General features: G+C 36.2%; 3 protein-coding genes across 5 annotated transcripts; all 3 read left to right on the top strand.

Annotated features, from left to right (window-relative positions):
- The first annotated feature begins 2,076 nt into the window (after positions 1 to 2,076).
- LOC103342546 (gibberellin 2-beta-dioxygenase 8) lies at positions 2,077 to 8,286 on the top strand. Of its 2 annotated transcripts, XM_089048522.1 has the most exons (4): positions 2,077 to 2,254; positions 4,685 to 5,175; positions 7,206 to 7,527; positions 7,646 to 8,285. In XM_089048522.1, exons 2-4 carry the CDS (start codon positions 4,742 to 4,744, stop codon positions 7,874 to 7,876), a joined length of 987 nt encoding a protein of 328 aa, XP_088904648.1. In that variant the 5' UTR covers positions 2,077 to 2,254; positions 4,685 to 4,741; the 3' UTR covers positions 7,877 to 8,285. The 2 variants fall into 2 exon arrangements, with proteins under 2 accessions (XP_088904648.1, XP_016652297.2); XM_016796811.2 differs by lacking the exon at positions 2,077 to 2,254 and having other exon boundaries at positions 4,691 to 5,175; positions 7,646 to 8,286.
- A 447-nt stretch (positions 8,287 to 8,733) lies between these two features.
- On the top strand, positions 8,734 to 10,778 carry LOC103342505 (uncharacterized). Of its 2 annotated transcripts, none has more exons than XM_008246140.3 (2): positions 8,734 to 8,892; positions 10,249 to 10,778. In XM_008246140.3, the coding sequence occupies exon 2, from the start codon at positions 10,295 to 10,297 to the stop codon at positions 10,499 to 10,501; it is 207 nt and encodes a 68-aa protein (XP_008244362.1). In that variant the 5' UTR covers positions 8,734 to 8,892; positions 10,249 to 10,294; the 3' UTR covers positions 10,502 to 10,778. The 2 variants fall into 2 exon arrangements, with proteins under 2 accessions (XP_008244362.1, XP_088904651.1); XM_089048525.1 differs by lacking the exon at positions 8,734 to 8,892 and adding an exon at positions 8,968 to 8,989.
- Positions 10,779 to 11,129: 351 nt separating this feature from the next.
- Positions 11,130 to 12,887, top strand: LOC148918866 (protein NDR1-like). Its single transcript, XM_089048523.1, has one exon. It carries the CDS (start codon positions 12,101 to 12,103, stop codon positions 12,737 to 12,739), a length of 639 nt encoding a protein of 212 aa, XP_088904649.1. The 5' UTR covers positions 11,130 to 12,100; the 3' UTR covers positions 12,740 to 12,887.
- Positions 12,888 to 13,258: the final 371 nt, after the last annotated feature.

Below are 13,258 nucleotides of genomic sequence, written 5' to 3'. Positions count from 1 at the left end.
ACCCATCTACTGCCCATAGGGTCGCTTGAGGACCTCACAACCATTTTTTCTAGCAGCCATGGGGTCACTTGACTCCATTTATCCCAACTTACGTCCGCCCCTGATCCTATTAGCTAACCATTTATTTAGCTAGTAATGTGATAAGAAAACTATGATCAATTTAGCAACTTCTGTTTCAAATGAGACCGGTTAGTTATGGAACAAAATTGAGACTTTTTGTTAGAAACTAAATTGAAGAAATTTTTTTCAAATTCTTGAAAATATGGATTTTATAATGAGATGCAATTCATGCCTTAATACGAAACTCAATTTATGATTTCACATTTGAGACGTGACAATATCACCATTTTAAGTTGAAGAATAAAGAAAACGAATGTAAAATTAAAAGAAGGGCCGTCCATGAGGACGAGTGCACCCCACACTCCACCGTCCGTACCTTATTTGCTTGCACATTAAGCTAAAGCTTGGAAAGAAAAGAAGTTTAAAAAAAGGCTAAAGCAGATGAAAGGACTTCGGGCTAATCTGTCAAATATGAAATCAATCAAATAATATCGCACCACGTGTATGAAGCACATTATTGTAGCTTGCATAGCTAAGAAATATCTGCAACCTATTGTTAGATCGTAACAAAATGTATATGCATGTTCAATAATTAATTAGCAGAGATTAACCATCCCATCATATCATGTGATCAATTAACTCGTTTAACTATCTTATCAGATAATGTGATCAATTAACAAAATAGCTTCAAGCAAACAACACAAGATTTGTTTACGAGATTCTCTCATAATAAAATTTGACTACATCCTCGTATGATTATGATTGATAATGTTGATTTATTACGTCATCGTCTCTTTAATTGCACACTCTAAATCATATCTAAGTTTTTCTCTGAGTTAGTTTATCTTAACTTTATAAGAGACGAAACATGGGTAATCGAATAAATCATATCTAAGTTTCTCTCTAAGTCAGTTTATCAATTTTATATGAGATGAAATACGGGTAATTGAATGAAGAATAATTACAATAAAGAGGAAGGCGTTAATTGCACACTACTAATAAATGAAGGGTACGAATCCTCTCATATCACAATAACACATGAAAAGATATCATTTTAGATTCCTCGTCAAAAAAGCACTATAATGCAAACCACCATTCCCAACATGATTTGTAGCATCAGCACTTCAAAACTGAATGCCGACATACTTAATTGTTGCATTGCATGTGAGATACTTTTGGAGGGAATCAAGGGAAAAGGCCGATTCAGTTTCCATTTTTGATGAAGAACTACTTAATAATAATTATCAAAAAATGGAAGCATATATCCTGATCGAGCCACGTGTCTCTTGCTTGATATGACAAACTAAACGATAAAAAAAATTAATTAATTAAAAAAAATTAATTTTTAAAAAAATAAAGCAAGGTTATCTCAAAGGACAGTCAGTGTCTCTGAATGGTGTCCCTACCTTCCAGCATGGATATAATAGTGAAGGGATGTCAACATTGGTCGGGGTGGCCTCCATTTACAACGCAGAGAAAGGAATTAGCTAAGGGGGTAGTGTAGCGAGGAATGTGAGGTACGAATTCATTCAAAGACTTTAACACATCAAAAAAAGAGAGGAAGATGCATTCAAGGACTTCGACTTTTTTTTTTGTCTGACAATATTCTTTCAAAGATTATAGCTAAGAAATTTTAGAGTTATTTGATTGTCCTCCAGATTAATGTGTGGTGAGAGTCTTTCGATGTGACAGTAGGTAGCTACGCGACAAGCGAAATAATCTTTCGTTTGTTTGAATAAATTATGGTGTATTGACTTAATAACAAAATGTACATCAAACAGCTCAACATGTCATTCGATGTGTTACCTTCTCACACAATAAGCTTTTTCAAAGATAACCCTAGATGACCCTATAGCCCCCTAGTCTACATGTTGCCCTATTGAGTTATTGTACAAATTTGGAACATTTCTGTGTCGGCATTTTCAAACGCGTGTTCTCAACATTAGCCACAGATTCCCAACCAGCTCAGTACTGAATGCACAGCCTCTATATATACATATATACATATATATATTTGCATATATATTCCAAACTTCATGCAAATCACTATAAATAATATATTTCTTTCTAGTTTCCAGTAAACCCTATTTCTTCATATATTTGCTGTTATATGATCCATATATACTTGACGAGCAAGAATGAGTTAATTTGAAGAGGAAAAACCTAGCAGAATTACATCAAAGGTTCTTTACAGGTGAGTGCACTTCTTCATCACGTTCCCATCTAAGACTAGAAATACTTGCATGTTTATTTGTTACGGGAAGTTTTCAAGTTGGTCAAGTTTAATTTGGGTAGTAATTGATACAAGTGATGAGCAGAACACTCCCTAGGGGCCGGTCGTTATCGTTTTTTTAGCACCGCGTTTTCTGTTTTCCGATCGGTGCTGTTAAGTTTGAAAACAAAGAAAACGAAGAAATGAAAACGATATCAACTTTGTTGGTAAAATGAGAAAACAAACTTTCAGATGTTTTCTTCGTTTTCAGAGCAAAGTGAAAACACGGGAGAGAGAGAGAGAGAGAGAGAGAGAGAGAGAGAGAGAGAGAGAGAGAATCAACTGGAACAAGGACTTCATCATGCTCTGTTCCATTCTCACCTCCCACTGTCTCTTCCTTTCTCTCTTTGCACACAGTACCCCTCCCAACCCCAGTATGAGACCCACTCATCGAAATCACCATCTGAGTTGCTGAATTCTTGTTTTCAATGGGTTAAAAGGCTGTTGATTTAAATTTAAATTATCTATTAATTGTTGGTGTATATTCTCTATCTTCGTGGGACCCGAGGATGAAGAAACTATAGATGTTGTGCAGGATAGAGATGTGGATTTGGCAGCAATGATCCTAGTTTAGAAACTTGCAGTAATAAGAACTTATTCGTGTTTAGATTAACTAATTAAATTGTTTACTCTAATTATTTGATTTATATGTTAATATTTAGTTAAAACACAATTTCTTAAGATCATTTAAGAAATTGTTGTCTCATGCATATTTACTTTTCGGTTTAGGATCATTGTTATGTCTTTTTTATTCGATTTGTTAATTTTAATTAGACTACCAGACGCATTCTCGAATCTTGAACTATAAATCATACATATAAGTTCCGCTTTAAACTAAAGCTCAACAAGAGAAACAGAACCATGAACACCATGGACTAAAACCTCTCAGGTCCTCAACAAGGAGAGGGAAACAGAATATTCTGTCGGGATATTATATTTATAGGCAGCTAACGTGGCAACATGGGACTGGTGCTCGACACCTAGTTCTTCAGGTATATTATTATTTGACCCTCTTTTTTGGGTGGTCATCATATACATACAAGTGTTAAAAGGGGGCTTTTCTTGTTAAGTAGTTGACCTGCAAATGCTGGTGGTGGGTCTGGTGACTTTGATACTCTTATGTTCATTTAAATATCTTATTTTTAAAACAAAAAGGATTTAGCCATTTAATTGCTATCATTTTTCATGTCTCTTTATGTAGCAGATTGCATTCATCTGCACAGTTTAAGTTTTTATCACAAAACGTTCTTAAAGTTAATGAAATTATTAGGTTAGGTGTTTTTTTTTAGGTGTTAGTAACAGTCCTCAAAGTTAACAACCGTGCATATAAGTACTCTTTGCCGTCCCATTTCGTTTAAAAGCCTATTAATTACTGATATGGTATACATGAGATTCACATATCCAATGATATCACGCTACATAAATTAGACAAAAAATTATTTTTAAAAAAGATACCCCCAACCACTGCCACACCCTCTCTCTCTCTCTCTCTCTCTCTCTCTCTCTCTCTCTCTCAGTAGGGTAATTGAGAGAATGAATAATAATATCAAACTCTTATCACTTGTACAGCCAAAACAACCTGGAGGATCACGAGGCTCACGCACAAAGCTTCAACTCCTCAGTGCATGATTATTATTTCTTTTTTAAAAACCAATAAAATTCAATTTCCAAGGTTCACAAGTTTTTATCGACCTAGAAGATGAATGAACCCAGGTAAATTTCAATTGCTAATCTAATATTAATTAAGTAATTATAATAGTAGCCCTAGAACAGGGTATTATGGGATTAAGGAGAGAAAGAGAGCGATAGAGAGAGAGAGGCAGAGAGGGGATGGCAAGGAGAGGGGGTGTTGCGGTGGTTGGGGGTGGGGGTGGGGTGCGATGGAGGTGATGGTTTTTTTATTTTGGTTTTTAATATTTAATCCGTGTGACGGGATATCATTGGATATGTGAACTTTATATGAGTGTCATGCCAGCAATTTAACAGACTTTTGGAGGAAAAATGGACTACTTATGAGTAGGGTTAAGGTTCATTAGTGACAAAAAAAAAAAAAACAACATGATAGTTTCGTGACCTACAAGAGTGTTTTGTGATAAAAACCCGCACAATTTATATGATCATACAGTTTTAAATCTAATTAACTAATGTATTGCAAGGACAATTCTTTTTTACATTAGTCTCTTTAGTGGATTTTTCACTCTATGTTTCGAAAGCAAAGGTGATGTAGGAAGACTGTAAAACCTGTTGACTGATGCCTTGCATATTAAAACATTAAATTTCTTCATGCCTGAATGGGTAATTTTCCTATAAGTTTGAATATGATGCATATTCCCTACATTTTATTATTGTTAGGTTCAGAATTTTGCAAATTCTCAGGGTCTAAGCGCTCTCCAATCCAAGGCAGTCCTTATGGATTTTGAGCCTCCATTTCAAGGAACCTGCAAGACGCTCTTACAAAATCCCACCCATTATCATGATAAGCCTTCTGATGTTGACGAATGTGAGCTGCCTGTGATCGATCTTAACAATCTAAATTTTGGGCATACGGAGAGAGAAAAGATTGTGAGTGAAGTGGCTCAAGCTGCAAGCCAATGGGGTTTCTTTCAAGTTGTGAATCATGGGGTTTCACAGGAAGTTGTAAACGACATGCAATATGAGCAAAAGAGGCTATTTCGTCAGCCTTTTCCAAAAAAAGTTGAAAATAATATTTTGAATTTATCTGCCAATAGTTACCGTTGGGGTAACCCAGAAGCTACTTGTTTGAAGCAGTTCTCATGGTCAGAAGCCTTTCATATATCTACCACAGAAATTCCAACAATGAAGACTGAGCACAAGAGCCTTAGGTACGTCCTACTTATACTTTTGTGATTTCATTTTCACTAGTTTTTATACCTTTTCCAAGAAAAACAAACAAAAATATATGCACAATAAGAAGAAAAGAATCACTGATATTGTACCTGTGGCATGTTCAAACCTCCATTCAATTATCTTTCGAATACGAATTCTAAATACGACATCATAAGACTTCAAATATTAACTACAAACCTTAATGATTTTAGATGATCATATGCCTTAACAATTAAAGATTGAAGAATGTGCTCCTGATTGTGTTGCATATATTCTTTTTAAGGATTATAACTTGTAGGTTTTCTTACCGGTTTTGATCACTAAGAGGTTAGACTGACAACTGAAATCTTATGTATAGATATCCTCGCCTAATCCCTTAGGGCTTAGTCGAGTTTTTGTGTACTGGTTGTTACCTCCTCAATAAATCATTATTTCATTTCTCTTAAATTAAAAAAAAAAAAAACCTAAAATGATTAGGTTTATTGAATGAAATAGTCCCATAATTATTGCTCGAATTTCATTTTGATTGTTCTGAACAATCAAGGGGCAAAACCATCTAAAAAAGAAAATCTCTCTCTCTCTCTCTCTGGCAAAACCACCCAGATATGACCCCAATTATGTGGATCCTTATTGCTTTCTCAGCTACGTTCATTTTTGTCTTATTTGAGAAGAAATTTGATAGCTTCTTAAATGGACATGCGACAAAATAAACATGGTTATAGCCTTCTCTCATCTTCAAAATCAGGATTTGCAGCCATGGGGTGGGTTGGGAAGGGAATAAGGAGCAGAGAGAAGAGATAGCAGAGAGAGACAGTTTTGCCCCTAAATTTCACGGAACAATTGACAGACTTTGATGGTAAGACCGTACTAAATGGAGTGTTGGAGAACTATTGAAATGAAAAATTTAGTTTGTGAATCAATAAAACTTGAGCAAGAACTAGGAGAATATTTCGATCAATAACCCTTATTATTATTATTATTATATGCTCAAGCCTATCTGCCATCACCTTCTTAGATATTTTTGTTTTTCTGGTTAGATCACAAATATTTCCTTTTTTAGTGTTAGATATTTCTGATTATGTCTATTTTAGGAATGAAGAATATTGATATATATAGTATGTTTTTGAGTATGTATAGTATATACTATATAGATTGGCATTATTTGCTAAAGCTTAGTACCCTACCTGCCAAAGGCCAAGCGTATGTCCCTACAGAAAAGACAAGACGTCTGAAGCCAGATGAACCATAGATTGTCTCTCAGTTTACTTTCTTTTGGTCAAGACTCAGTTTACTTTCTTTCCCAACAACACCATATGATACCTGGCCCTGCATGCATGGTGTACCACGTGCCTACACCAGTCTTCATCGCATGCATGGTTGCCACGTAGTTAGAGGAGAACTTGCATCTTGCAAGTGGGGCGGCTACGCGACATGCATGCACGGCCCGACAGGCTTTTGGTTCCTTTTGTTTTGTGGACTGAACAAAACAATGATGCGTCTTTGCACGATTCCACAAGTCATTCACAAAACATACTCCACTGCCTGTACTGAGCCATCTATTTGGTTTTGTGGGAACAAGACAAGATGCCACAATTGTATGTTTTGTAGGGATGCTATACACTTTAATTTCCAATTCATACATAGTCCTAGTGTTCAAGTGATCAACATAACACCCAAGACCAATTCTATGCAAAAATAGAGGCAAATTTAGCTGGCATCCGTGTAATTTTATATAGGCTGGAAGACGATTTTCGTCCTTGTAGTTTTCTAGGGTTTTCAGTTTCATCTATGTAATTTAGAAACATGCAATCATATCCTTGTAGTTTAGATTAAGTTGGAACGAAACGGAAATCTTTAACATAAAAAATAAATGATTTCAAGTTTCTTTAAGAGGTGAGGTCATGTGACAATTTTAAGTAGATATGCCAAATTCTTAATCCAAGAGAACCACACTACATAAATTTATTAATCTATATTTTTTTTCTTCTTCAATATTTGCCTTTGGTATCGATACTGTCTTGCGCAGGTCAACAATTGAAGCATTCGTGAAGACTGTGTCCGGTTTGGCTAGAAGCTTAGCTGAAATTCTGGCACAGCCTTTGGGAGTCAAACCCGTTTATTTCGAAGAGAACTGTCCGGCGAGAACAAGTTATCTTCGATTAAATCGATATGCTCCATGTCCATTTTCTTCCCAAGTGTGTGGCCTCATCTCTCACACTGATACTGATTTCCTAACCATAGTGTACCAGGACCAAGTTGGAGGTCTCGAAATATACAAAGATGGAAGATGGTTGGGTGTTAAACCTAATCCTGAAGCTCTGATTGTCAACATTGGGGACTTCTTTGAGGTAATCCTTGAAGTACTTGGAATTTTGTTTTGTTTTGTATTCACACACATGTTTCTTACAAGGATATCCTTATACCATGTGTATAATCTGGTCATATTTTTATATGATATGTTCGTAGGCCTTGAGCAATGGCATTTACAAAAGCATCAAGCACCGAGTGGTTACCAGCCAAAAAGTTGAGAGGTTTTCTGTGGCCTACTTCTACTGTCCTTCCTACGATGTGGTCATCAAGAGCTGCGGTAAGCCAGCTCTTTATAGGCAGTTCACGTTGAGGGAATATAAACAGCAAACTCAAATTGACGTTCAGGAAATTGGTGAGAAAGTAGGGCTCTCAAGATTTCTCCTTTGAAAAAGATGTTTAAAAAATGCAGGAAAATGTGTGTACTTGAAATGTAAAACTAGACAATTATAATTATGTGTTGGCGTAATTGGTTCGATTCAAGTTATGATGTGTAAGTCCTACATCAGTACAACAATAATCTATAGTTTAAAGGTAGTTGATTTATTATCGATGCATTTTGAGTTAAAATCTTACACCTACAGTTCATTGGGCCTAACACAGCCCACTGTATGAACCTGAATGGTTAAGATGAAAACAATATTATCCATGCTTGGGCTTAGTATTGGCTTTCAAATTGAAAACATCTTTCTATACAACATGACTTCTTATTGATAAGTTACATTTAGTTTTTTCAAAAACCATAGAGAATCACGTATCAACTTGGCAACCAGGAGAAATATATATATATGACTCGTGAGCTTTTTTTTTTTTTTTTTTGGTTGTTGTGCCCATTAGGATTGTTAGACCCTTGATTTGTTCCATGTCTGCCCTATGCCAGAGCTTGTTTGTGAGGTGTTCTTATGCGGTAGTTCTCTCATCAAAAATTGAGGCCCCCATTTGGGCCTCAGATTTTATTATTTGTGAGTGAGCTGCCGCATGAGAGACTCGCCCAAGACTTTCTCGTGGAATTAGAAGCACTTTTTTTTATTTGTTAAAATAAAAAACTCACCATTTTTCAGAGGGAGATTAGAATGAAGGGTTATTATAAGGGTATAATAATGGGGTTCTTAATAGCCATTCAATCTAGCCGAGTATTATTGGCTGTTGGATTGAATTTCCTCATTGTAATTTGTTTATAGAAGCCCCCTCTTTTCTATGTGTTTTTTCCAGGAGAAAATACATTTTTACAAAGCCCAAAGATGAGGAACTGAACCGGGCCCAAACTGTAACTCAACAACAAAATGAACAATCCGGCTTAAAGATCATAAGCCCAAATCGGGAAGACAACTCAATACAAATGAAACGACCTAAAGAAAAACAGTAGAACAGAATCCTCTCTCCGTCTCAGTTGATTTGATTTTCAGGTATGCTCTCTCTGTCTCTCTTTCTCTCTCCACTTGTGTTTTGATTTCAGCTTTCATCATAAATAATTGGAGGAATGAAGTTTGGCAAGCTTAACTGGTACTCGGAATATTGTGCTTTGATGAAATTGTTTGAGGAATTTTGGAAATGGGAAATCAGTCTTGTTAGAAATCTTTTCCCTTATTTCTTTGAAAAATTGGAGCTTTGGGATTGAAAGTGAAGGTTTCAATCCCGATTTCCGAAATTTTATTGCTTTGTTAACTGAAAGTAACTCTGACTATAGGCACGATGAATTATGCTGCTGTCTTTAAGTTTGAGATTGTTGGAATTTTTAGAAATACACAATTTTGTGAAGTTGAGAGAGAAGGGACTTATGCTTTGAAAAATCTATGGGGTTTAATGTTTTCTGTTTCCATAAAAGAATGAGTTAGTAAAATGGCAGAAAGATTGGTGAATTTGAAAAGTTAGGTATTCTTCAAACTGCCTTGCACTTTTCTCATTCTTGTTTTGCTAGGAGAATTTCACATGTAGTTAAAACTGAACTTTGGATGATTTAGATACACATATTCTCTTCTTTGATATTTTCCTCTAATAAATCAAACTACTTTCATTAACCTTTTAGCAAGAAAAAGAAACATTTCAGTTTCCATATATAACAAAACAAAGAAAAAAGATCACCATCAGATTAGGAGAAACTCTAAGAATGGGCATCCCTTTGGCATAAAATGGAAGAAGAAAAAGTAAATGGTAGAGGAAATTTGTATGGCGTTGTGGCGCAAAGATACTGGTGGTGATAGATATATTTATGCAACACAAAGATACTAGTGGCAATCATCATATCAACATATCTTACACTTCACTATCATTTCTCTTAGAATATAAAATCACTTTGTCTGATTGTAAAAGTTCTGCTTATGCTCAAAGTTAGGAATCTATATGACAGCTTTTTTTGTAGTAATTTAAAGTTGTGTTTCAATGTTCTTGATATGGAACATTATTTGTGCCCCTTCAATCTTGAATGGTTGTTTTCGTTCTCGTATTGGAAGTGGATTAAAATGGGGTACTTTGGGCTGTTGTTACAGCATTGCTGTATGTAATGTGCTCCTGCTTTTCCATATTTGCTGTGCGTATATTTTCTCTGTCCTTTTAATTGTTTGTCCAAGCCTTCATTCCAAATTTATCCAAAAACATAAAGCACTACTCCATGGCGTCTTCTTTAACCACTCTATGGAGTCTTCTTTAACCTGGAAAAATTAAATTTCTTTCAAAACCTAGTTGAATTTATTTTCTTCAACCTGGACAGTATCCTTCAACCACTCTATGGAGTCTTGTTTATATTTTTATTTTTGTGTTTGCAGACTGAAAGCATAAATCAGAACTTGCTCCAGAATTTTGCTGGTAGAGATGTCTGGGATTTCAGGATATAGGAGCCTTGCACCTAAAACAAAGAATGCTATAGTTGCTGGGGGGCTGTCAGCTTTTGTGTTTGGAGTATATTTCTACACCATGAGAGCTGTTGGAGGCACAGATGAATTGCAAGTGGCTATAAATAAGTTTGAGGAGGAAAAAGGTCAGAAGGAGGCTGAAGCAAGCATGCCATCAAAGGGTTGATCTTATAAATCAGTTGTGGAATAATGTAGTAGCCAAGGACAAGGTACCCCCTACTTTGAAAGACATCGTCGTAGCCCGTTATTTAATTTTCCATATGAATATGCAATATTTTTCTCCTTGATAGTACATTTTATAAGTGTAGCATGTTCCCAAACCCTTGTTTCTGGTAACCTCATCCACCATTTCATGTTATTGAAGGAACCAGAAAAAGAGTTGTTACAAATACTTATTTTTTATTTGGTGTAATAAGTAATTAGTTTGATGTGTTCACATGCAAGATTCTGTTCGTCAGCACAACATAGGATTCCCTTAACATCCTCGGTTTTGGTCTCAAGCTATTAGCCAAACCGATCCAATTCAATCTATTTGTTGATTGGTTTTATTTGTGAGGATTGTATTTTTAGTGTTTGTATTAATCTTTGCTGTCTTGTTTTTGTTGTCTTTAAAAGAGATATCCACATCCACAATTGCAATTTTTGGTTTTTTAAAAGAACGTGGGAGCTTATCTTTTCTTACTGACAATAAATTAAGGACTTATCTAGCACTTTTTGAAGTTTAAAATATAATTTAAAAACGAAGAAAGTGCCTAGGGTCGTTCCCAGTGAATTTAAAAGAGAAGGATCCGAGCAATGTCCAGGAAGTTGCTGGAGCTTGCCACTCGGGGATCCAACCTGACTTTTAGGTGGGTTAGAATTAGGTAAAACCTACCCAAACTCAACCTGACCTCAAACTCAACTCGATTATTTTTTGGATTGGCATTGAGGTCTTGCCCGATTGAACTCTGGTTACAACTCCTCATTACAGTCTCTATTAGAAGTGGCCATAATTTCGGGTTAATCCAACTGAACTGTTTAATTCGATTAGGGTGGGTTGGGTTGTCTTCAAAATGAGCGGATCTTGGATTCAAAAAATTATAAACAATTATGTTAGAACCAAAACTTAAAAATAGGTTTAATTTTAAGTTAACCTGATTGAACTGCATAACCCAATCATAAAAAATGTGGGTTACATTGAATTGACCTAATAATGAGTAGATCTTGAGTTTAAAAAATCATAAACCGTAAGAAATCAAATTGAATTACGAGTTAAGACTAAAATCAATCCAACCCAACCGTCTCTACAATAAAATTGGCAACCCAAACCCAACCCAAACCAATCCGAACTTGCCTTGAAAGGAGCCAAATTAGAAACCATACCCAAAGTCGAAACCAAACCCAAAATTGTGAAGGATGAGTTAGGATTGAGTTGACCATCCAATCCAATTGGTCCGAGGTACACCCAATAGCAAGCTAGTCCATTAAATAATGTTGAAAGAGGCCCACACGCCTCCAAGAAAGTTCCTATGGTTTTACCGTCGAAGACTTAAACAAATTCAAGTCAATGCACACAAAAACCAAAACACGTAGCAAAAAATAATTTTTTAAAGAAATAAATACCAACACACCCAACCACTCACCAAGGAATATTAATAATATAATAAATTTCTAGTACTTAATAATTGCCCGACACAAACACACACTGTAATCATCTCCTTTCACTCTGTTTCTCTCTAAAGCCTGAACCTTTTATTTACATTAATTTTTCCTTGGGAGATCAAAAATGGCAGAATCAGGCGGCTGCTGCCGGTGCTGCTTCAGCTTCATCTTCACTCTTGGCCTCACAGCCCTCTTCATGTGGCTCAGCCTTCGCACCTCAAATCCCACCTGCAAAGTCCGCTCATTATACATTCCTGCCCTCAACAGGACCCTAAACGACACCACAAACAAGACCCTCTACGTCACCCTCAGGCTGGAGAACCACAACAAGGACAAGGGAATTTACTACGATGCCATCGACCTCAATTTCACTCTGCCCAACGCCACTAAGCCCATAGCTACTGCTTCTGTGCACAACTTCTACCAGGGGCATCAGAAGAAGGCCACAAAGTCTGCGGTTGGGGAGCCCAAGGAGCTCAACTGGACAGCTGTCTCCAATGCGACCTACTCTAATGGGACTGTGCATTTCAGGGTGGATTTGGTCACCGCTGTGAGGTTCAAGATCATGTTCTGGAGGACCAAGAGGCACAGGTTGATGGTTGGGGCAGATGTGGTGGTCAACGACTCTGGGGGTTACGTCAACCCCAAGAACAAGAAGGATATCAAGCTCTCTGCTGCACCAGATCATCAGATGATTAAGTGCCTTCTTGGGCAGGTGGGGGTTTTTGCCAATTTGTTGGTCTTGATTTTGCTCAATTTGTGATTTTGCTCCATTGACTGAATTGCATTTCAGTGTTATTTTTTATTTTTGATTATTATTTTTCTGTTCTTTTTTTAACTTAGGAAGGAAGAAATTGGTGCTAACTTTTTGTACTAAATATTGAAATGGAAGTTCAAATTTTTGGTGGCTATTTATTTGGCTTGTCTGAATTATCTGATATTTTGAATTTTGTTGTTTTTCATCACTTTTGGATGTGTTTTTCCTTCATTTTTGTTCCTGGAGTTAATGAAATGTGGTGGCAATTTCTGATACAACCCGATACACGACTCGGGTGGGAAAATGAATTGGCTGGAAAATAATGATGCCAACATATAGCCTTTGAAAGCGGAATGGTATTCCAATAAGCCAGATATAGCTTTGAAAAATTCCTGCTGTTTTCTTTGATAAACTTTGTTAAAGTAGGTTGGTCCTGCATAACAAGTAAGAACGTGGCTAGATTTCAACAAGATATCAACTTGTGATGTTCTGGGAATCAGATTTCCATGCTGTGAAGGCCAGTCA

This window comes from Prunus mume, linkage group LG3 (genome assembly GCF_029339155.1).
Source record: "Prunus mume cultivar Tortuosa linkage group LG3, ASM2933915v1, whole genome shotgun sequence".
Classification (NCBI taxonomy): Eukaryota; Viridiplantae; Streptophyta; class Magnoliopsida; order Rosales; family Rosaceae; genus Prunus; species Prunus mume.
Note: the sequence above shows the minus strand (reverse complement) of the source record. Positions and strands in the feature narration are given on the sequence as shown.